The 23,616-nt window shown below is 35.7% G+C and overlaps 1 protein-coding gene and 1 long non-coding RNA gene across 7 annotated transcripts in view; one reads left to right on the forward strand and one right to left on the reverse strand.

Moving 5' to 3' along the window:
- Nucleotides 1-11,983, reverse strand: part of NARF (nuclear prelamin A recognition factor) — a 141,352-nt gene extending 129,369 nt beyond the window's left edge. Inside the window, exons 1-4 of one of the 5 annotated variants that reach the window (XM_069076661.1) lie at nt 11,842-11,983; nt 11,644-11,760; nt 10,385-10,465; nt 9,107-9,250 (exon numbers count right to left, since the gene is read on the reverse strand). In XM_069076661.1, the coding sequence (XP_068932762.1) occupies nt 9,107-9,250; nt 10,385-10,465; nt 11,644-11,670 (252 nt within the window). In that variant the 5' untranslated portion in view covers nt 11,671-11,760; nt 11,842-11,983. Of the gene's footprint in view, nt 1-9,106; nt 9,251-10,384; nt 10,466-11,643 lie in introns of all 5 variants that reach the window. The other 4 variants (XM_069076663.1, XM_069076662.1, XM_069076665.1 and 1 more) reach the window with 4 other exon arrangements.
- Nucleotides 11,984-12,446: 463 nt separating this feature from the next.
- LOC138152643 (uncharacterized) lies at nt 12,447-14,683 on the forward strand. 2 transcript variants are annotated; one of them, XR_011166156.1, is made up of 2 exons: nt 12,447-12,694; nt 13,682-14,683. It is a non-coding gene; the product is annotated as an uncharacterized lncRNA (long non-coding RNA). The 2 variants fall into 2 exon arrangements; XR_011166157.1 differs by lacking the exon at nt 12,447-12,694 and adding an exon at nt 12,703-12,852.
- The last annotated feature ends 8,933 nt before the right edge of the window (nt 14,684-23,616 follow it).

Here is a 23,616-nt window from a genome sequence, read left to right on the forward strand (position 1 = left end):
TTCAAGCATTCTTGATGAAAAAACCAGAGTTGAATAGAAAATTTGACATTCAGATACAAGAAGCAAGAGAAGCATGAGAAGGTAAACAGGGGGAAAAAATCATAAGGAACTTATGAAAGTTGAACTATTAACATACCTACATGGAAAAACAATAATTGTAACTTGTGAAAGTTTTCTCAGTATGAAAATAGTTGAAGGGAATAGAAATATATATATGTTTATATATGAGGGTATATGGGCATATGAATACATATGTGAATGTGTGTATATATGTGTACAGGACTAATTTAACAGGAAGGGATGATACTTAAAAGGTGAAATTAAGAGGTGAGAGAGGAATATAATGAGAGGAGATGGAGAGAGACAGAATGGGGTAAACTATCTCATATAGAAGAAGCAAGGGAAAATGGTTACAATGGAGGGGAAGAATAGGAAGGCAAAAGGGAATGGGTAAACCCTATTCCCATTGAATTTGGCTTGGGGAAGGAATGAAATACACACTAAATAGGGTATCTCACCCTACAGGAGAGTAGGGGGGAAGGGGATAAGAGGGGGGATGATGGAAAGGAGGGCAGGCTGGGAGGGAGGGAAGTTAGAAGCACTCACTTTTGAAAAGGGACAGGATCAAAATAGAGAATAGATCAGTGGGAGGTGGGATAGGAGGGAGGGAAATATAGTCATTCTTTTACAATATATCTACTATGTTAGTGTTTTGCATTAGCCACACATGTACAACCTATATTGAACTGCTTATCTTCCCAGTAAGGGTGGGTGACAAGGGAGGAAGGGAATGAAATTCATTTCCATCATTCCCAACCTGGAATTCAAAGTTTTAAAATCAAATGTTCAATCAGAATTCAAGATGATAAGAAATATACACATTCCTGAATTATTGCCATAGATTTTCTGAAATCATTAAAAAAACAGAAATTAAAAAGAATTATTATTCTACCTGAAAGCCATGATCAAAAAATAGTCATTGAAAGAATGAACTGATCACCTCCTGAAAGAGATCCCAAATTGAAAATGTCATGGAATACTGTAGCCAAATTCCACAATCATCAGGTCAAGGAGAAAATACTGCAAGCAGTCAGAAAGAAACAATTTAAATATTGTGGAACTACAGTTAGGTCTGTGTAGGAACTTTCAGCTTTTACATTAAAGGATTTGAGGGCTTGGAATATGATATTCCAGAGAGCAAAGGAGTTTGGATTACAACCAAGTAAACAACCCAGCAACACTGAGCATAATCTTTCAAGGAAGGAGATGGACATTCAATGAAATAGGGGACTTTCAAATTATCCTGAAGAAAAATTCAGAGTAGAACAGAAAATTTAATCTTCAAATACAAGACTCAAGAGAAAACAGAAAAAGGTAAACAGAAAAAGAAAGAGAAAAAACATGTTATTCAATAAGGATAAACTGTTTACATCCCTACATGGGAAGATAATACTTGTAACTCTTGAGAAATGTATCTTTATTGTGACATTTAGAAGGGGAATACATAGACAGAGGGTGTGGATGTAAGTTGACTTTTATGTGATGACAAAAAAATTAACTGAGGTGTGGAAAAAAAAGACTGTACTGGCAGAAGAAGGAAGGAGTAAGCAGAAAGGGAAATTACATAATATGAAATGGTACAAAGATCTAGGGAAAAAGGGAGGGAGGGGAGCACTGTTTGAATCTTACTCTCATTGGATTTGGTTAAAAGAAGAAATATCATACACACTCAATTGAGTATAGAAATCTATCCTACCCTATAGGAAGCAGGAGAGGAAAGAAGGAAGAAAAGGGAGGGGGTTGGTAGAATGAAGGAAAGAAGTAGTAGGGGAAAGGAGAAAGAAAAAGGAGGGGGACTGAAAGAAGGGAGGGCAGATTGAACAAGGTGGTGGACAGAAGCAAAACACAGGTGAGGAGGAAATGGGAGAAATGAAAGAGAAAAACATAAACAGGGAGAAAAATAGGATGGAGAGAAAGACACAGTTAGCAATCATAACTGTGAGTGTGAATGGGATGAACTCTCCCATAAAATGGAAGTGAATAGCAGAGTGGATTAAAAACCATAATTCTACAATATATTGTTTACAAAAAACACATCTGAAGCAAAAGAGATAAACACAGACTAAAAGTAAAAGGCTGGAGCAGAATATATTATGCTTCAGCTGAAGTAAAAAAAAAAAAGCAAGGGTAGCAATCCTAATCTCAGACAAAACAAAAGCAAAAATATATCTAATTAAAAGGAATCCTGCTAAACAGTACCATAGACAATGAAATAATATCAATAATAAACATATACATCAAGTGGTATAGCAACCAAACTCTTAGAGGATAAGTTAAGGGAATTACAGGAAGAAATAGACAGCAAAACTATACTAGTGGGAGACCTTGACCTCCCCCTCTCAGAACTAGATAAATCTAACCACAAAATAAAGAAGAAAAAATAAGGTGGTGAATAGAATGTTAGAAAAGTTAGACATGGTAGATCTTTGACGAAAATTGAATGGAGATAGAAAGGAGAAAGGCAGAAACATTAAATGCATCCTTTTCACACCATTATGCAATAAAAATTACATGTAAGAAAGTGCCATGGAAAGACAGACTAAAAATTAATTGGGAACTAAATAATCTAATCCTAAAGAATGAGTGGATCAAACAACAAATAGAAACAATCAATAACTTCATCCAAGACAATGACAATAATGAGACAACATACCAAAACTTATGGGATGTAGCTGAAGCAGTTCTTAGGGGAAATTTTATATCTCTCAATGCTTCCATGAATAAAACAGAGAAAGAGGAGATCAATGAACTTGGTATGCAAATAAAAAAGCTAGAAAAATGACAAATTTAAAATTCACAATTAAATACCAAATTAGAAATTCTGAAAACCAAAGAAGAGATCAATAAAACTGTAATTAAGAAAACTATTGAATTAATAAATAAAACTAAGTGCTGGTTTTATGAAAAAAAAAAGAGTTGATGAACCTTTGGTTAATTTGATTTAAAAAAAAAAAGAAAGAAGAAAACCAAATTACCAGTATCAAAAATGAAAAGGGTAAATTTACCACCAATGAAGAGGAAATCAAAACAATAATTAGGAGCCATTTTTCCCATCTGTATGCCAACAAATTTGACAATCTCAGTGAAATGAATGAATATTTACAAAAATATATATTGCCCAAATTAACAGAAGAGGAAATAAAATACTTAAAGAACCCCATATCAGAAAAAGAAATTGAACAAGCCATCAATGTACTCCCTAAGAAAAAACCTCTAGGGCCAGATGAATTTACAAGTGAATGCTATCAAATATTTAAAGAAAAATTAATTCCAATACTACATAAACTCTTTGGGAAAACATGAAGGAGTCCTATCAAATCCTTTTTATGATACAAATATGGTGCTAATACCCAAACTGGGAAAAGCCAAAACAGAGAAAGAAAAGACAAATTTCTTTAATGAATATAAGATGAACATTTTAAATAAAATATTGGCAAAGAGATTACAGCAACTTATCACAAGGATAACACACTACAACCAAATGAGATTTGTACCAGGAATGTGGAACTGGCTCAAATTAGGAAAATTCTCAGCCATATCAATAACAAAACTAACAGAAATCATATGATTATCTCAATGGATGCAGAAAAAGCTTTCGACAATATACAATATCAATTTCTATTAAAAACATTGAGAACTTAGGAATAAATGGAGTCTTCCTTAAAATGATAAGTAGCATGTATCTAAAACCACAGGAAAGCATTATATGTAATGGGGATAACCTAGAAGCAATTCCAATAAGATCAGGGGTGAAAGAAGGATGTCTATTATCACCAGTATTATTCAATAGTGTATTAGAAATGTTAGCTTTAGCAATAAGAGAAGAAAATGAAATTGAAGAAATTAGAATAGGCAAAGAAGAAACAAAGCTGTCACTCTTTGCAAATGACATAATGGTATACTTATAGAATCCTAGAGAACCAACTAAAAAATTACTTGAAATAATAAACAACTTTAGTAAAACTGGATGATATAAAATAAACCCACATAAATGATAGGCGTAACTATATATTACTACCAAAGACCAACAGCAAGAGATAGAAAGAGAAATTACATTTAAAGTAACTATAGACAATATAAAATATTTGTGAGTCTATCTGCCAAGATAAACCCAGCCTCTATATGAACATAGTTACAAAACACTTTTCACACAAATAGTCAGATCTAAATAATTGGAAAAACATCAGTTGCTCATGTGTAGGCCGAGCAAATATAATTTAAATGACAATTCTACCTAAATCATATAACTTATTCAGTGCCATAACAATCAAACTACCAAAAAATTATTTTATAGAGCTAGAAAAAATGGTAACAAAATTTATCTAGAAGAACAAAATATCCAGACTATCAAGGGAACCAATTAAAAGAAATGCAAGGGAAGGTGGCCTAGCTGTACCAGATCTTAAATTGTATCAAAACTACTTCGTACTGTCTAAGAAATAGTGGTAGATCAACAGAATAGGTTAGGTACACAAGACACAAAAATCAGTAACTATAGCAATCTACTGTTTGATAAACCCAGAGTCTTGCTTCTGGGATATGAACTCACTATTTAACAAAAACTGCTGGGAAAACTGGAAATATGGCGGAAACTAGGCATAGACCAACATCTTATACCATATACCAAGCTAAGGTCAAAATTAGTACACGATTTAGCTATAATGTCTGATATTATAAGCAAATTAGGAGAGCAAAGGAATAGTTTATCTGTCAGAGCTATGGAACTAAGATTTAAGATTTTATGACCAAACAAGAGATAGAGAACATTATGAAATGCAAAATGCATAATTTTGATTACATTAAATTGAAAAGTTTTTGCACAAAGCCAATGTAACCAAGATTAGAAGGGAAGCAGAAAGCTGGGAAATAATTTTTACAAACAGTGTTTCTGATAAAGGCCTCATTTTTAAAAAAAAATTTATTTATTTACTTTTAGTTTACAACATTCAGTTTCACAAGCTTTTGAGTTCCAAATTTTCTTCCCCTGCCTCCTTCCCATTCCCCTTCCATGGCAGCATGCAATCCAATATAGGTTCTACAAATACCTTCACATTAAACATCAGTCAAGTTGTAAAGAAGAATCATAACCAATGGAATGAACAATGATAAAGAAGGAACAATACAAAACAAAAATGAGAGAGAATAAGTAGTAAAGGCCTCTTTTCTAAAATATATAGAGAAATGAGTCAAATTTATAAGAAAACAAGTCATTCGCCAATTGATAAATGGTCAAAAGATATGAACAGGCAGTTTTCAGATAAAGAAATTAAAGTTTTCTATAGTCATATGAAAAAATTCTCTAAATTACTATTGATTAGAGAAATACAAATCAAAACAACTCTGAGGTATCACATCATATCTATCAGATTGTCTAACATGACAAAACAGGAAAATGAAAAATGTTGAAAAAGATGTGGGAAAATTAGAACATTAATGCATTGTTAGTGGAGTTGTGAACTGATCCAAATCATTCTGGAGAACAATCTGGAACTATGCCCAAAGGGCTATAAAACTGCATACTCTTTGATCTAGCAATACCACTTCTAGGTCTGCATCCCAAAGAGACCATAAAAATAGGAAAAGGATCCACATGGATAAAAATATTTATAGCATCTCTTTTTGTGGTAGCTAAGAATTGGAAACTGAGGAAATACCCATCAATTGGGGAATGGCTGAACAAACTGTGCAATTCTATGGTTCCATAAAAAATTATGAGCAAGGGGACTTCAGAAAATCCTGGAAAGTCTCACATGATTTCTGTATTACTTCCCTAGAGACTTTGGAGAATTTCCCTTGGGTGACAGCAGGCCCTCTTCTCTTTTCCCTCTACAATATGTCATTTGGTGATCTAATAAGCTAGCCACCGTGGGTTCAACTGTCATGTCTATGACTCTCAGAGCTACACATCCAGCACCAGGCTTTCCCTCAACCTACAGTCCTGTATCACTAAAGTTCCCCTTTTATAGGTCTTGAACAAGTTACTCTGTAGCAAAGCAGTCAACTAGCATTTATTAAATGACTACTCTGGGTCAAGTATTATGCTAAATGCTAGAGATACAAAGAAAGACAAAAGCAAAAAGCAGTTTCATGGAGCTCCAGACTAAGGGAGGAGATAACTTTCAAGCAACTATGTACAAATAAGACATATGTGAGATAAACTGGGGGCAGTCTCAGAAGAAAGGTATCACGATTAAGGAAGACTGGAAATGGCTTCTTGCAGGTGAGATTTAAGATGTGCCTTGAGTCTTGCATGGGTGTTTCAGTGGCAGAATTCTTGCCTGTCATGTGGGAGGCATGGCCCATGCAAAAGAGCATTTTGGGGTAGCTAGTTGGCGCAGTGATTAGAGCACTGGCCCTGGAGTCAGGAGGACCTGAATTCAAATTTGGCCTCAGACACTTAATATTTACTAGCCATGTGACCTTTGGCAAGTCACTTAACCCCAATTGCCCTGACTTCCCCCCTCTAAAAATAAAAAAATAAAAAGATGTACGTTGAGGGAAGCCAAGGAATTTTCCAGGTATGGGGGACAGCCAATCAAATTCTCTAGGGTAGGGAGATAGAAATGTTATATGCAAGGGTACCAATGTCATTGGATCATAGAGTTCATGGAGGGAGTAAGCCGCAAGAACACTGGAAAGAAGGACTCAGATAAAGGAAAGTTTTAGAAGTCAAACAAAGGATTTTATATTTGTTCCTGGAGGTAATAGGGAGCCACTGGAATGTACTGAATAGAGGAATTATATGCCTGTAATTTAGGAAGAATTTGACACAATTCAACAGCTGAGTGGAGGACAGAATGTAGTAGGGAAAGACTTGAGGCAAGGAAATCAACCACTAGGCTATTTCAATAGTTCAGGTATGAGGTGAGGAGGGCTTGCACTTTGGTGGTAGCAGTTTCAAAAGAGAAAAGGGGGCACAAACAAGAGGTCTTATAAAGGAAGAAAAGAAAGAACTTAGCAACTGACTGGATATGGGGGCAGGTTAGAGAGTATGAAGAGTTGAAGATGACACTGTACAACAGAGAACTCTTTTGTACTCTTTCCCCAAAAACCCTCTGCTCTTCTCAATTTTCTTAGTAAGCTCAAGGTACCAACAACTTTCCAGGTATCCAGGCCATTCTCATTCCTCATTTTCAGTCACTATGTTATGTCTAGACAACTGACAAATCCTTATCATTTTTTCTTTCACAACATAATCATCTCTCTACTAATACAGCTCACTTGAACTATCAGAATGGCCTTCTAATTGGTCACTCTGCTTTAAGTCTCTCCCCATTTTAATCCACCTTCCACCTGGCTCCCAAAACTTCTATCCTAAAGCAGAGGTTTGACCATGAAATCTCTGTATTCAATAAACACCAGTGGTTCCTTTATGATGTCTAGGCCATTTAGCAGATAAAGCTTTTCATAACTTGGCCATTTCTGATGTTCCTAATCTCCTTACACTTTACTCTCCTCCATATACTTTAATCATTCAGCTATCCTGGCCCATCTGCTTTTTCTTACACATGAAAATTCCTATTCTATCTGCCTTTGCTATCCAACACGCCTGAAATGCTCTTCCTCCTCAATTTTATGTCAGTATTCCTGGCTTCCATCAGTATTCAGCTCAAACCGCATCTGCTGCAGAGGTTCTTTCTCAGTTCCCCCCCTTTTCCTCTTACACTGCCTTCCATCTACCCTGCACACATCTCGTCTCTAGCCTCTAGCTAGGTGCTTACCTGTTGTTTTTTCTTGGGATGTGAGCTCCTTGAGCGTAAAGACTGTTTTTGCCTTTCTTTTCATCCTCAAGGCTTGGTACTGTGTCTTAAGGACTTAGTAAATCTTTTTTAACTGACTGCAGATGGTGAGGATTTTGGACTAGAACTCTCATGAGTGATCAGAGGTGAAGCTATAGGTTTGTGTGTCATGAACATAGAATGAATAGTTAAAACTATGAGACAGGATCAGTGAGACAAGATCCCAGCAAGAAGAGAATTCAGTTTGGGAGACAGAGAATAAGAAGTAACAGAGACAAGAAAACAGAAAAAAAAAACCCCATAATGATAATAATAACTCATTTATACATAGCACTTTAACATTTGAAAAGTGCTATACATATGTTATCTCATTTTGATTCCAAGAATTCCTTATGTGTCAATGTGACACAGGCATATGTGTGATGGAGGGCAGGTAGAAAAAGAAGGGCAAATTGAAAGTGATGAGTTGAAACTAGTTCAAGAGTTAATAATACACATATATTACACTAGCATGGCAAACTATGCAGATATATATATGTGTGTGTGTGTGTGTGTGTGTGTGTGTGCTCACTTATTCTTGTACTAAATGCATGAAGTTAATGAGGAAGCTTTTATTTTGAGTTTTATATTGATAGATATTTTTATATTGGGTGAGTTTTATATTCAGATAAAATGGGAGTCAAGGAAGAAATTACCACCTTAGTTATAGCTATTTCAGAAAGGTTTCAGGAGAGAAATATGATCTTTTTTAGTGGTTTTTATTCTAAGGCAAAATGATTTGGGCCAGAAGAAACATATGCAAGGGGCCTCTGAAGCTGAAGGATCCTACTCATTCATAGATTAGTTCAGCACAGGAAGTCTCAGTTAAAATAAATTTCACACTGCTTTCTTAACATACAAGACCAAGTTCAGCTTTCAGTAGCTTATCCCCAGGGAAGTTCAACTAGGTAATTTAAATTAGCACCAAAATCAGGTATGTTTTTCCTGAGCTATGAGTCCAGGAAAACTTGATATAAACAGAAATGCAGAATGCCAAAATTCTTTATGCAAATTGATTAATGAAAAGAAAAAAGCTTCCCCAAAATGTTTATATTTGTCAGAGTAAAATTTGTCTTAACTGAAGTCTCTCTTTTCCCTTAACTTTACTGGAAGGGTTAGAATCTCACAGAGATGTTACAGATTTCATACAATTCCCCATATCATATGGACCCACTTTAATCAGATGGGCTTTAGATGTCTGGGGTATCTAGCAGTATAGTTTGTACTATTCTATTTCATCTGCACCAAATGCTTTGGAGACATAATACCTTATTAAGGTTCAGTATACGAAAAAACTCCTTCTGATTCTGTTGAAAAACTTTTATTCCTTCTTCCATTGTTACACAACTGTCATAGGCCAGGCAATCACTGAGAAATATTTTAGCATCAGCCAACTTGTGGAACTCACTTTTCTATAAAAGTAAAGAGATAAATTACAATTGGAGCAACCTGATTTCTGTAACAAAATCACTTTGAATTTAATTTCTTCAAGAATTAACACTGTAAAATTAACATATGGAAAAATGTCAAGTGAATGCACTGCTACATTACTAAAACAAATGGAATAGCTCTCATATCTATAATATTTTACAATTTACAACAGTTTTGTAAAATAGGTAGGTAGATGCATTATCCTAATTTTCTAAATGAGGAAACTATGCCTCTAAGTGAATAATTTCAGTGGGATGACTATTTAAGGAAATTTAAGGAAACTTAATCAAGCAATTCATTTATTATCAGCAACAATTGGGATGTTTCCCTTAGCACACGGTAGAAGAGAAACCTTTTTAAATTAGTATGTAGAATTCTGATAGGGGTTTTGACAGAATAATAGTCTCCTAGTCCCAAAGTTCCAAATTTCCCTTTCCTCAAGTTTTCATTTCTTACATGGCTTACAAAGAATACAGCTAATAGCTAAAATGGAGAAGAAACTTTTGTATCAAAATCAGGGCAAGAAAAATAAACTTTTTCAAAGAATTTTTGAAATGGAAGGGATAATCCCTACATTTTACCATTGAGGAAACTTCCCAGATATAAATATCAAGCCTATGGTTCAAAAAATACAACAGAGGACTATAGAAACTGCAGCTGCTTATCTGGAGTAATTTCAGTAGCCCATATCCTAACTTGTGATTCTGAGATAGGTTTTTTTTTATGCCTTTTACTTTATTTTAAAAAATTACACTCTAATATATTTTCTTTGAGAACTTTTTATAGAGCTGACTATTGTGGGTATATAAAAAAGCAGTCATGGGGCAGCTAGGTGGTTCAGTGAATAGAGCACTGGCCCTGAAGTCAGGAGGCCTTGCATTCAAATCTGACCTCAGACACTTGACACTTACTAGCTAGGTGACCTTAGGCAAGTCACTTAACTCAATTGCCTTGCCCCTTAAAAAAAAAAGCAGTCATTTATGAAAGCTATTTCTTCAACCCTTACAATTTTCATTTGTACCTTCTTGAAAGAGATTACTTTGATTGACACAGGTTCCCAAGGAGGAGAAAAGCTTTATGCTTTAGACCAACAAAAAGTTTTAAAATACACTCACCTCTTCATGTTCACTGTTAAAGTGTGGTGTATCAACTGATACATTCTGTTGGTCATCAATGTTTGTTTTTTTAATACATTCCTTTAAAAGGGAAAAATGAGAGGAAATAAATGTCAACAACATTAGTGCCATCACATAGATCTCTATAAAAAAGCTAAGACTATATCTCTTATATTTGGGGGTGGTGAATTATGGGTAAATTTATTATTAACCATTTATTTTACTATGGCAGCTCAAAAAAATATTTTTGGTTCATAGGAAATTATAATAATTAGCAGTTAAATAGCACTTTAAGATCTGCAAAATTTATATAAATTAAACATACATTCTCGTTTGAGTCTCACAACAACCCTCTCAGTCTTAAAGGCCAAACAAATGAACTAATAAAATCCACAAAAACTATTTAGTCATTTCAAAATACCATAAAATTAACTCTAAATATATAAAAAGTATAGGGGTGGCTATGTGGTACAGTGAGTAGAGCACCAACTGTGGAGTCAGGAGGACCTGAGTTCAAATCCGGCCTCAGATACTTAACACAAAAACTAGCCGTGTGACCTTGGGCAAGTCACTTAACCCCAATTGCCCTCCAAAAAAGGCAAAAAAACAAAAAAAGTATAAAGAATTCAATAGCACCAAATAATCTGTTTGCAGGCACACAAATTAATTAGATCCAATGCAATTTGTTCATAATACTTAATTCAATACCCTCTCTATCTCCTACCAAAAAAAAAATCAGTCAAGCAAGCAATCAATCAACAAGCATTTATATGGAGACAAAAATAAAAATGAAAAATTGTGACTTGTAATCAGCTTACACCCTAATGGGTATGACACATGTACCCTACATAAATATATGTAGAATAAATGTAAGAAGGACAAGTACAATAAAAGTACTAAAAATTTTAAAAAGCATGCTGGAAAAAACACTTTTCAAATTAATGGACCATATTGGGAACAAAGCAGCAGTTTTGCTCCTTGGTTTAAGCTGTCATTAATCTATTTTGAGGAAGACCTATGCTTTTATTTCCAAATATTTCATTCCTAGATCCACTGAACTGAAAACTTTAAAGTTCAAAGCCACAAAACAAATAGGAAAGTTTCTCAACAACCCACTAACTAGCCGACTCATCGATCCTTCCTTCTGTGGCTGTGCAGTGTGCTTATGAAAAATGGACACCTTTATAAACAAGCAAAATCATTACATCGTGGGTTCTATAATACTGACAAGTCAAAAAGAAAATAATTTAAACACTCACCTTCTTTGTGCAATTTTCACACTTCATTTGGAGAGTTGTTTAATTGCTGTTTTAGTAAGAATATCGAAAAGATAGGTTCAGAGTCTGGTCTTTGTGTGTGCTTCCGTACAGACTAGACTAGGGAAGAATAAAGAAAAGAGGCGTATTCAGAAAGTATATTTTTCTGCTCTCAGAAATAATGCCTCACAAAGAATATACCTCACACCAGTTCTTCAATCCCACTCAAAAGAATTTCAGTTCCGGCTGCCCTTTGTTAGCATTTCCCTGCTCCCCTTTTTTTCAATAGGCTCCTCCTTGATTGGCACTTTTTAATCGCCAATGAGCATTCAAACAGTGAGAGAGGTAAAAACACAAGAACCAACTAAATTCCAAAGAGGCAGCTCTTCCAGTTCTATGTCCTTCAGCAGAGGGATGCGATGAAAACTAGTAGCTGTTATGACGTTGCAATTTTCAATAATTCTTAGATACAAATACTTATCACCTCCTTTTATGTGCTATAGGTGAAAAAATGTAAAAAAAAAAATACACGTCTCCATGTAAACGTAAAAGATTAAAACACGAAGAGAACAGTTTTGTTTATAACTTTAGGAGTTGGGACATTTTGATTTAATCCTTATGTACAAAACCAGCAAAGTTTGACTCTAGAAGGAAACTATGAGTTGCAGAAAGCGGATGATGTTTTTTTTTTACTTTGACTGTGGCAGAAACTGAAACCAAGCACAAAAGAGGAACACCAAGCACAAAATCGTTAACATGAGGAGTTGGGAGGGGCTTTAGAGATGGAAGGGACCATAGTATTTAGAGCAGGGGAGTACTTTCGAAATTATCTAGTCTACCACCCCCTGTAGTTTTACAGCTTCATCTCTCCAGGAAAGAAGGAATGGGGTGGGGCTTTATTGGATTTTTTTTTTTTTAATGTATGTTTTTTTTTTTTTTTAATCTCAAGATGAGAGAGATCTCTGAAAGGTTCGGGCTCTTTGTTCGGACTTCAATGAAAATAGAAACATCTTGCTATAGGATTAAGGTTGAGAAAAGCAGTTCTTAAACTGAGGTTCTTAGAATTTATATAATTTTTTTCATCCTCTCGACATTTTTTTTTATCCCAGTTATTATAGAAACCTGTTAATTTAAGCCTTGAATCATTATCATTTACAAAAATCTTTTCATTCTCATCACGGAAAATTCCTTTAAAATTCTGCTGGAAAGAATGTAATTAAGATCTCATTTCCGAAACTCCTTAGCCAGATGTATCTGGATGAGTGGGAGGGGCGGGCAGAGGAGGGGAGGCAGGCTTTATTGTTGGGTCACTTAAACAGCAGTAGAGGACTGCTAGGGTAGAGCCAAATAATCAGGGCAGATATATCATGAAGCTGGGGAGGGAGCGGAGTTAGTACTTGTCAGTTTACTGCATTTGAAACCACAATAAATGACAGCCCTAATAGAAATAACGACAACTAGGGGCTTAAAAATAATTCTTTTTCCTTTAATACCATCATCCCCATTTAAAAAGCAAAAATTTTCACAGGCACAAACAAAAATGTAGTAATTTTCTAAAATTGCCGGTTTCACTTTTATTTTTTAAAATACATTTGTGTTACCATTCTTCCTGCTGGGAAAATATTCATAGTAAACCTGACAGATGTCACGTACACTCAGGCTGGGTTTTGCTAAAAAGCAGCAGTGCCTCCTTGCTGCAGAATGTGAAACTAGTTCTCATATTCCTTTCTCTTTGTGGCCCTGAGAATCTGTCTTAGGGTTTTGATCTGTTTGCCTTTTCCATTTGTCCCTGAAAGGTGTAGGCAAGGGAGTAAGTGTAAGGAATGGAATTCCCTAACCTAGGAGCTCAAGCCATGGAGCTCTTCCAGCCCAGATTCCAGAAAAGAAGTTGCATTCAGTCCAAACTTGAAGACTTGAAGGACAATGGTTCTGGATGCTAATCTAATAGAACTTGTTGGTTTTAATACTACATAGGAAATTAGTTAAACTATTGTAATGGTAATGGAATTTAAAGATCCCCTTGTATTGGCTTGGTTTTCAGGTTAAGTGTTAAAACCCAGAGCTTGTGAACCCAACTTGTGGGATGGATTTCTTGATGTGAAGAGAGGGGGCTGAATTGGGAGGAGCTGGTGCTGTGGATAGAGAGGCCCAAGGAGAGAGAGGCCAGAAGAACTTTTGGAAGAAGCATCCTGGAGGCAGAGAGAGAAAATTGCCGGGGGCCAGAGTTGCTGAGAGAGAGAGAACTGCCAGCCAAAGCCACCTGGACTGCTGAGGGCCAGTTGGAGCTGCCCATAACTTTTGAGAACTGCCACACAGAGCTGGCAAGAACTGAGGAGACATGACTGTGGTGCTGGTGTTTTTTCTGTTTTGATATTATTTTGCCAGATTCATCTGCTGGTAAAGGACAGTGCTGTTGTAGAGGTCCTAGAACCTTGCTGTTGGTTCAGAAGCCTTGAAGGAGGATTTTCTTGTTGTATGTTTACAGAAATCCTAGAGGAGGGTCTTGGGGTCCTGAGACTGTTCTGCAGGCAGAGAGTGAATTGATGAGCAATTGTATATTGTGGTTTTGTTAAACTTTGTCTTCCCAGGAACAGAGATTGCTGAGAACTTGCTTCAGGTCAAGATGAAGAAAAGACCTCTCCTTGGGTATTGAATGCTGTGATGATATCGTAACCTTGTTGTGGCTTAGGGGTAGGTGGCCTTTGTGCTCTCCACTGCCCCTTTGAGAAGGTTATTGGTGGTAACTGATGATAATTGTAATTCAGTTGTGATCCAGGGGTAGAGTACTTTGATTTTTGTGCTTTGTGACTGACCAAATGAATGTACTTTGTTTATGATTGGAAACTAATCTCCACTTAAGAAGAGAGACTTTGTGATTGACTAAATGAATGTACTAGACAGGGATGGAGTACTTTGACTTTATACTTTGTGATTGAATTGAGAACTTACTAAATGACTGAATTACCCTGTATTTTGATTTTCTCTTTTCTGTGAATGTTTTGCCTTAATTTGTTACTGAATATATGGAGAGTTATTATGCTCATATTTCTAAACTTCGAAGTTGCTTTTGCTTGGTGTTACAACTATGAACTGAATCCCCTTCTTAGAGTGCTAGGTGGAGTAGAGTAGATTATGTTCCCAAGGTTTTGGGAGGGAAAATGTGTGTATATTTGATATTGCTATACCTTTGAAGTAAATTACTTTATAAAAGCTAACACAGTTCTAATTAACTGGAGCTGGGGTGCTAGTCGCTGAGCCTTTAAATAAGGAAGAGACGAAATATAAGAGATGTGATGCTCAGAAAGTGGGGCTAGAGCATGTTAAAAATGTAAAGCACTAAGGGACAGCTAGGTGGTACAGTGAATAGAGGCCGTGGAGTGAGGAGGACTTGAGTTTAAATCTGGCCTCAGATTAACACAAAAACTAGCCATGTGACCTTGGGCAAGTCACCCAATTGCCCTCCAAAAAGCAAAAAAAAAAAAAAAAATGTAAAGCACTTGACAAAAAACTGTAAATTAAGGGAGTGCCTACTTACTAGGGAATGTCTAAAGAAACTGATGGGGCCTATAGTATCCTGTAGTATATATATTGATGTTTAGGCATACTAGGACCCCAAAATAGCAATATGCAGGTCCTGCTGGAATGAATTCAGCCTAACCCTTCTTTCAGACAAAGAAAAACAAGGTTTATCAAAGCACTGTCCAAGGTGAGCATGATTTTTAAAATCTTCCATATTGGCCAGACTCTTAAGGAATCTCAGCATTGGTGATGCTTGTACTAGACTAAATCTGAGCACTTTAATGGAAACTAGATGGATCAGAAAGACTGTAGGAAGGATCTAGGAATAGCCATGTAGTCTGGGGTGACAGGAGGAGGGGTCTAGGGAGGATCTTGATGGGAGTGGCCAGTAGGCTGGAGTAGTTGATGCCAAAAAAGCATGATCTCAGACAAAGTTAAGGCTAAAATAGACTTAATTAAAAAAAATAAACAGGATAACTACATTTTGATGAAAGGTACCATAGACAATGAAGCAATATCAATACTGAACATATATGCACCAAATAATATAGCATCTAAACTTTAAAAAAAAGTCAAATGAATTACAGGTGGAGATAGTAGTACTATTATAGTGGGACACTATAATCTTCCCCTCTCAAAACTAGGAAAATCAAACCAAAAAAGAGAGAAATCAAGGAAGGGAATAGAATTTTAGATAAGCTAGATATTATAGATATCTGGAGAGAATAGAATAGAAATAGAAAGGAATACACCTTTTTCTTAGTGGCATATGGTAACTTCAGAAAAACTGACCATATATTAGGGCATAAAAACTTTATGCAGAAAAGCAGAAATATTAAATCAATCCTTTTCACATCATAATGCAATAAAAATGATATTCAATAAGGAACAATGCAAACATAATAAAAACTAATTGGAGACTAAATAACCTAATCTTAAAGAATGAACAAATCATAGGAAAAAATCAATAACTGCATTAAAGAGAATGACAATATGAGACAACATATCAAAACCTATGGGATACAGAAAAAGAGGTAATCAGAGGAAAATTTATTTCTCTAAATGCTTATATCAATAAAACAGAAAAAGAACAGACCAATAAATTAGGTATATGATTTAAAAAAGAAAAAAAATCTTCAATTAAATGCTAAATTGGAAATCCTAAAAATTAGAGATGAGATTAATAAAACTGAGGGGAAAAATCATTGAATTAATAAATAAAACTAGGAGTTGGGTTTTTTTTTTGGGGGGGAGCAATAAAATAGATAAACCATGGGTTATTTTGATTTTTTAAAAGAGAGAAGAAAAATCATTAGCATTAAAAATGAAAAAGGTGTATACCACTGACAAAGATGAAATTAAAGCAATTATAATAAATTATTTTGCCCAATTATGACAATAAATTTAACAATTTAAATGAAATGGAAGAATATTTACAAAAATATAAATTGCCTACATTAACAGAAGAGGAAATAAAATATCTAACTAGAGCTATTTTAGAAGAAGAAATTGAACAGGCCATAAATGAACTTCCTAAGAAAAAAGTACCAGGACTAGACAGTTTTACAAGTGAATTCTATTAAACATTTAAAGACAAACTCATTCCAATAAAATAAATTATTTGGAATAATAGGCAAATGAATCCTAACGAACACCTTTTATGAAATAAATATGATACTTATACCTAAACCAAGAAGAGTAAAAATAGAGAAAGAAAATTATAGACCAAATTAATTAATGAATATAGATACAAACATCCTAAATAAAATACTAGCTAAAAGATTACATCAATATATTACAGAGATTATACATTGTGACCAAGTGGGATTTCTTCCAGGAATTCAGGGATATTTTATTATAAGGAAAGATATTAACATAATTGATTATATCAGTAATAAAAGTTTAAAATATCATATGACTATATCAGTAGATATAGAAAAAGCTTTTGATAAAGTACAACACTCATTTCTATTAATAATAATTGAAAGTATAGCTATAAATGATTTTTCCTTAAATTAACAAATTGATAAAAAACCATCATCAAGTATTATTTGTAATGAGAATAAGCTAGAAGCCTTCCCAGTAAAATCATATGTGAAACAAGGATGCTCAATGTCACCAATATTATTCAATATTGTACAGAAATCCTAGCACTAACAATAAGAGAAGAAAAGAAATAGAAGGAATCAGAGTAAGGAACGAGGTAATAAAACTATCTCTTTTTTCAGATGATATACTTGGAAAACTCCAAAGACTCAACTAAAAAGTTGCTTGAAACAATTAATTTTAGCAAAGTACAGGATATGAAGTAAATCCAAATAAATCATCAGCATTCCTACAAATAGAAATGAAACAGGAAGAGATCTTCTGCAGGAAGAGATAGGAAGAAATACCCTATTTAAAATAATGTTAGACAGTATAAAATACCTGAGAATACACCTGCCAAAACAAACCCAAGAACTGTATGAATGAAATTATAAAAAAAAAAACTTTTCATACAAATAAAATCAGATTTAAATAGTTAGAGAAATTTTAATTGTTCATGGGTAGGACCAATATAATAAAAATGACAATTTTACTTTAATTTATAGATTCAATGATATCCCAACTAAATTACCAAAATATAATTTTTAAATTAGAAAAAACAAAAATAAAATTAATTTGGAAGAACAAAAAGTCAAGAATATCAAAGGAACTAATAAAAAAATGTAAAAGTAAGGAGGTTTAGCAGTACCAAATATTAAGCTATATTATAAGGCAATAATTATCAAAACTATCTGGTACTGGCTAAGAAATAGCAATACAGATCAGTAGACCAGATGACATCTGGGCTAGGGTTTCTCATACATTCCAGCCTTATATAGGGGAGTTAAATATTTTCCAGTATAATATATATGTGTCAATATAAGCTATTTATGTCCACACAGGTTATCTAAATGTATAGATGCATGGCTCAAAAGTGGAATAGATAGGTATCTTGGAATCTAGCCTACCACTATTCAAAGGAAATTGTGATTTTTGCCTTAAGGTGAACAGGCCATGGCTGGGTGCTTGGCTCTGGTGCCTATCTCCAAGAAGCTAGATTTTTGTATATCTGCTTCCCCTATTTTCTGATCTAAAGGGGTAGAATCTTAGGAAAGTTCAAACAAAAGTCATTTTCCTAATTGCTTTTAAGTGGGTGTGTAGTCCTTAGCTTTTACTTGCTAGACCTCCAGATTACTCCTCTGCCTTCCTCAATGAAGAAAAAGGCTCACAGTTTTTCTCTTCTCCCTGATTCCAGCTCTCGTATTTGGGGAGTTGTGCCCTCAAGCTCCCTGACCACTTACTGCCTCACCTCCTTATTTCCCATGTCTTACTTGTCCATCCCTCCTCAGTCATACATGAAGATGGTCATTTCCTTGATCTTGCCATCACCCACAAATGTACCTTCTCCATGTAAAAGAATCACCAAATCCCCTTATATTTGACAATAATCTATTGACTTTCCTCTTTTCCTTCTACCTTCCCTTACTAAACCCTGCTCTTTGTCTATATTATGACCTTCCAGTCCTAAGTCTCTCAGTTCTCTCCAAGGACATCAATCCTGCATTAGCCATTTCTCCTTTTCCCCTTCTTGATGTCTTAGTGAACCTGCTCAATTCTACTCTGTTCTCTTTTCTTGATTCCGTAACTCCTTCATCATTTCTTCAATTGCACCCTACCAATCCTTAGCCTGGGATTGCTTCTCCCATTCACCATCTTCACTCCTACACATGTGCTGCAGAACAAAAGTAGAGAAAATCAATCATACATCTGTTCTGATTGGGACTACTATAAGTTTATGTTATACAATCTCAATTGAACCCTCACTGCTACTCAGCAATCCCACTTTACCTCCCTTTTCAACTCACTATCCCATTCTCCACAGTGGCTCTTCCAAACCTTTTCATCCCTCCTTAATCCCATATCTTCTCCTCCACCTTCATAGTTGAGAACTTTTCCTCATCATTTCCCAGAAAACATTGAGATGCCTTCTGCCACTATCTCCTTCTTCACTCCTATCCTTACCAGGGCTAACCTCCCTCTATCTGTTCAAGAGATCCCATTCCATCCCATCTTCTCCAAAAGATAACCCCCTCTGTCGTCCTCATTCTATCACTTATTTGTCATTTGTCTACTCCTACTTTCCTATTGCCTACAAACATTCTCATGTCTCATCCTCAAAAAATCTTCATTTGAACCTTATATCTCTTCTGTCATAATGACGATGGAAGAATAGGTGTTACAAGGGCTCCAATGACTAGAGTCCCTGAGTGGGCAGTCTGGAATGAATTCATAGGCTCCAGAATTGAGTCAAATTGGTAAAAGTTTATTGTTATACTTTATAGCTGGCATGAGTTCTTAGGGAACCTGCAACCCTTAAAGAAGTCATAGGTATAGTTTATAAAGAGTTACAATAGTAAATCAGATGTCAATTATGCTAACTAGGTGAGTAAGGGTGGGATTAGGAAGGAGTTAAGGAGTGGTCAGTGCTTAAAGAAACGTGCACTTTTATTATCTACTGAACAGGCATATTGCTCATAATTTACTGGGAAATAGCCAAAGGGGGGGCTTCATGGAGGTGTGGTTTTAGGCTTGAAATGTCACCAAGTCAGCTAGTGGTCAGGGCTGACTGAGAAGTACCTAGTCTGCCACCCATCAGTGTCAGGTTTGACAAGGAAGATGTTGGGAACCTAGGCTATCGAGGATTCAGGCCTAATTGGCTGAGGAGTGAACTTACAGATAGTTCATTGAAGGATTCATAGGTGCAGCTGGCCATTATACTAAGAGGAGATAACATTTGCCTAAGCTAAAATGTTTATAGATGGTTTAGTGAAGGATTCATAGTGTAGCTTATTATTGTAGAGATAAACAGTTCATGAATTGTTCCTAGGCAGAGTGCTGGCAGTGGGAAGGGGCAGAGTTAATGTTCTGAGACTGGGGAGGGGACAGGAAATGTGATTTTACCTGGTTTTACAAATTGATTTACAAAGTGATGTTACAAACACAGACACCCCAAGCACCCCATCAATAATATATTTCTTTTGCCCTTTGTGGCTGAAGTCTTTGAAAAGGTCATCTACAAAAAAAAGGTGCCTTCACTTTCTCTACTCTCACTATTAACCCCTTACAATTTGATTTCCAACTTCATAATTCTGAAACTGCTCTCTCCAAAGTTATCAATATTTTCTAAATTGCTAATTCCAATGGTCTTTTCTCAATCCTCATTCTTCTTGACTTTTTGCAGTCTTTTATACTATCACCCTTTTCTCTGTGATAATCTTTTCTCTCAGTTTTTGGGAGATCACTCTTTCCTTGTTCTCTTACCTATCAGACTGCTCCATTCAATCTCCTTTGCTGGATCTTCATCTAGATCATGCCCTCTAACCAAAGGAGTTTCTCAGAGTTCTGTTCTGGGCTCTCTTCTCCTCTCCCTCTATATTACTTAACATGGTGGTCTCATCAGCTCCCATGGATTTAATTACCATCTGCTTCTCCATTGACCTTTAATCTCATATCTCCAACTTCCTTTCAGACATCTCAAACTGGATGTTGAGCAGATATTTTAAACTCAAAATGTTCAAAACTGAACTCATTATCTTTCTTCCTCTACTCCTACCTTCCCCTATTAATGTAGAGGCTAACACTATCCTCCCATTCCTTCAGACTTGCAACCTAGGTGTCATCCTATGCTCCTTACTATCTCTCATCCTCTATTCTCATATCCAATCTGTTGCCAAGACCATTGATTTTACCATTGAAACATCGCTTGAATATGCCCCCTTTTCTCCTTTGACACTGCCACCATTCTGAAACAGGCCCTTGCCACTTCATGCCTGGACTATTTCAATAGCTTGCTGGTGGGTCCTCCTGCCTTAAGTCTCTCCCCATTCCAATTTATTCTCAATTCATCCACCAAAGTGATTTTCCTAAAGCACAGTTCCAACCATGTAATTCCCCATCTCCCACTTAATAAACTCCAGGGGCTCCCTTTGGCTTCCATGATCAAATACAAATGCTTGTTTGGCATTCAAGGCCCTTCATAAGCTAGCACCTTCCTATTTTTCCAGTCTTCTTATATCTTGAATCCCACCATATACTCTTTGATCCAGTGATACTGACCTCCTTGATATTCCATGAACAAGCTCTGAGCATTTTCTCTGGTTGTCTCCCCATGCTTACAATGTTCTCCTTCCTTATCTCTGCCTACTAGCTTCTTAGACTTCCTTTAAATTTCAATTATAATGCCATCTTCTACAGGAAACCTTTCCCAACTCCTCTTAATTCCAGAGCCTTTCATCTGTTGATAATTTCCTCTTGATCTGTATGTAGTTGTTTGTACATATTTGTTTGTTTGTTGTCTCCCCTCCTCATTCCCTCCCTGCTTTAGATTGTGAGCTCCTTGAAGGCAGAGATATCTTTTATCTCCTTTTGTATCCCCAGCACTTAGCACAAAAGGTACTTGACAAATTATTATTGACTATTGAGTAGTTAAACTCCTTACCACTAAACTCTGGTTACACAAGACTATCACAAATAGCAAAGATGAAATAAACCTATTTACCCAAGCAAACAAGCAGAAATCAGAAATCATAGAAGTTATACATGTTTGGTTTTTTTTTTTAAGCAATCAGCATTAAGTAACTTGCTCAAGGTTACATGGCCAGTTTTTTCTGGGTGTGGTGCTAAGTATCTGAGCCCAGATTTGATCCCCAGGTCATCCCGACACTGGAGCCGGTGCTCTTACTCGCTGAGCCACCTGGCCGCCCCTAGAAGTTATACATGCTATAATATATCAGAAAATACCCACAACTGAACAAGCTCTTTAAATGAGATCTCAGTTCAGACCAAGATCTTACCAAAGGGAAAATATCCAAAGTCTCTAGGGAAATGAACAGGGACATATTGAGGCTTCGCCTATGTGTCTACAGCTTTCAAAATCTCTCTTTTTCCATGTATATATCTTGATAATCATTAAAAATCATAGCTTAGCCAAAGTCTGAATTAAGAAGACAAACTGCTTTGGTTGATTTAAAAATGCCTTTCCCTGTGTTAGCAACTTCAAAGACCAGAGGTGAGATTCCTCTTATCTTGGGACTTACTCCACATGAGAGCAAAACAGACATCCTGAGACCATAAAATGTAAATAGGCCCTGCTATGGTAGTTATAAATTTGCATTTACAATCAAGGAACTCTTTTTATCACATATAGATGGTAACAAATACAAATCATAAAGTTTTGTGACATGGTCATCCTGAATTGGGATGGTTCTGAAATGTATACAATGTCTTATGATTCCTCTATTCATCAGTCAGGACTTTAGTCCTGCACTCCTTGCACAAGTACTGCTAGTCTTAAGGGAATAATGAATATATAATGTAATTTTATATTACCATTTGTTTGTTTCCTTTAACCAAACTTTTTCTAAAGGTTGACAATTTCATGAAAAATCTGGAAGCTCTGGCACCAATTCTACCCCTTACACAAATATGACCATGTGTTTGGTCATACCAATCTCCCCTTTCAATAAACTTCAAAGACTCCCTATTCCCTCTAGGATCAAATATAAAATGCAGCATTAGGCTTTTAAAACCATTCATAACCAGATCCCTTCCTACCTTTTCAACCTTTTTATTCCTCCATATACTTTTCAGTCCAGTGACACTGGTCCCCTTCTATTCCTTGCACACAACAATTTATCTCTTACTTCTGGGCATTTTTGCTGGCTATGCTTGGCAACCTTTCCTTCCCCATTTCTGCCTCCTGGATTCCTTCAAGTCTCTGCTAAAATCCTACTTTCTTCAGGAATAATTTCCTGGTTTTTCTTAATCTCTTAATCTGCCTCCTCTCTGAAATGTTCTCCAGTTTATTCTGTATGTATCTTGTATGTACATTGCTGTTTTCATGGGGGTTTTTTCCCATTAAAATATAAAGTCCTTGAGAAAAAAACCTTTTTTTTTTGTCCTTTCTTTGTATTACCAGCACTTTGCACGGTCCCTGTAGAAATCCTGTAACCAGTTGACTGACCTGTTCGACCACCAGATCACTTCCCTTGTGGCCTTCAGACTGCTTCAGATGTGAGATATCCTCTCTAATAGTCTATACCTCTTGAAAAATAAGTAACAGAAACTTTTCTGGATCCGCCTCTTGTTTTTTGTCCTTTTTTCTTTACTTTTCTCCTGGGTCATTTCTTTCCCTTGTTTTTTTTTTTTTTAATTTTAAGATTCAAAGTCATCATAGAACAAAAATTGTTACAAAACATTGCATCCGAAAGCACTAGGATCTCTATGTGACACAATTCTATTTCATTTCCATTTTGATGAGTTGACATCTGTATCCAAACTTACAGTACTCGAGTTTGACTAAAACTGGTCCTACATGATTGCAATTCCTGAGGTAAATTCAATGTTCACTGCCAACATCCTTGAAGCCTGAAG

This window comes from Petaurus breviceps, unplaced genomic scaffold (genome assembly GCF_028583685.1).
Source record: "Petaurus breviceps papuanus isolate PSGF00001 unplaced genomic scaffold, PetGlider_PUasm1.0 90925, whole genome shotgun sequence".
Taxonomy (NCBI): domain Eukaryota; kingdom Metazoa; phylum Chordata; class Mammalia; order Diprotodontia; family Petauridae; genus Petaurus; species Petaurus breviceps.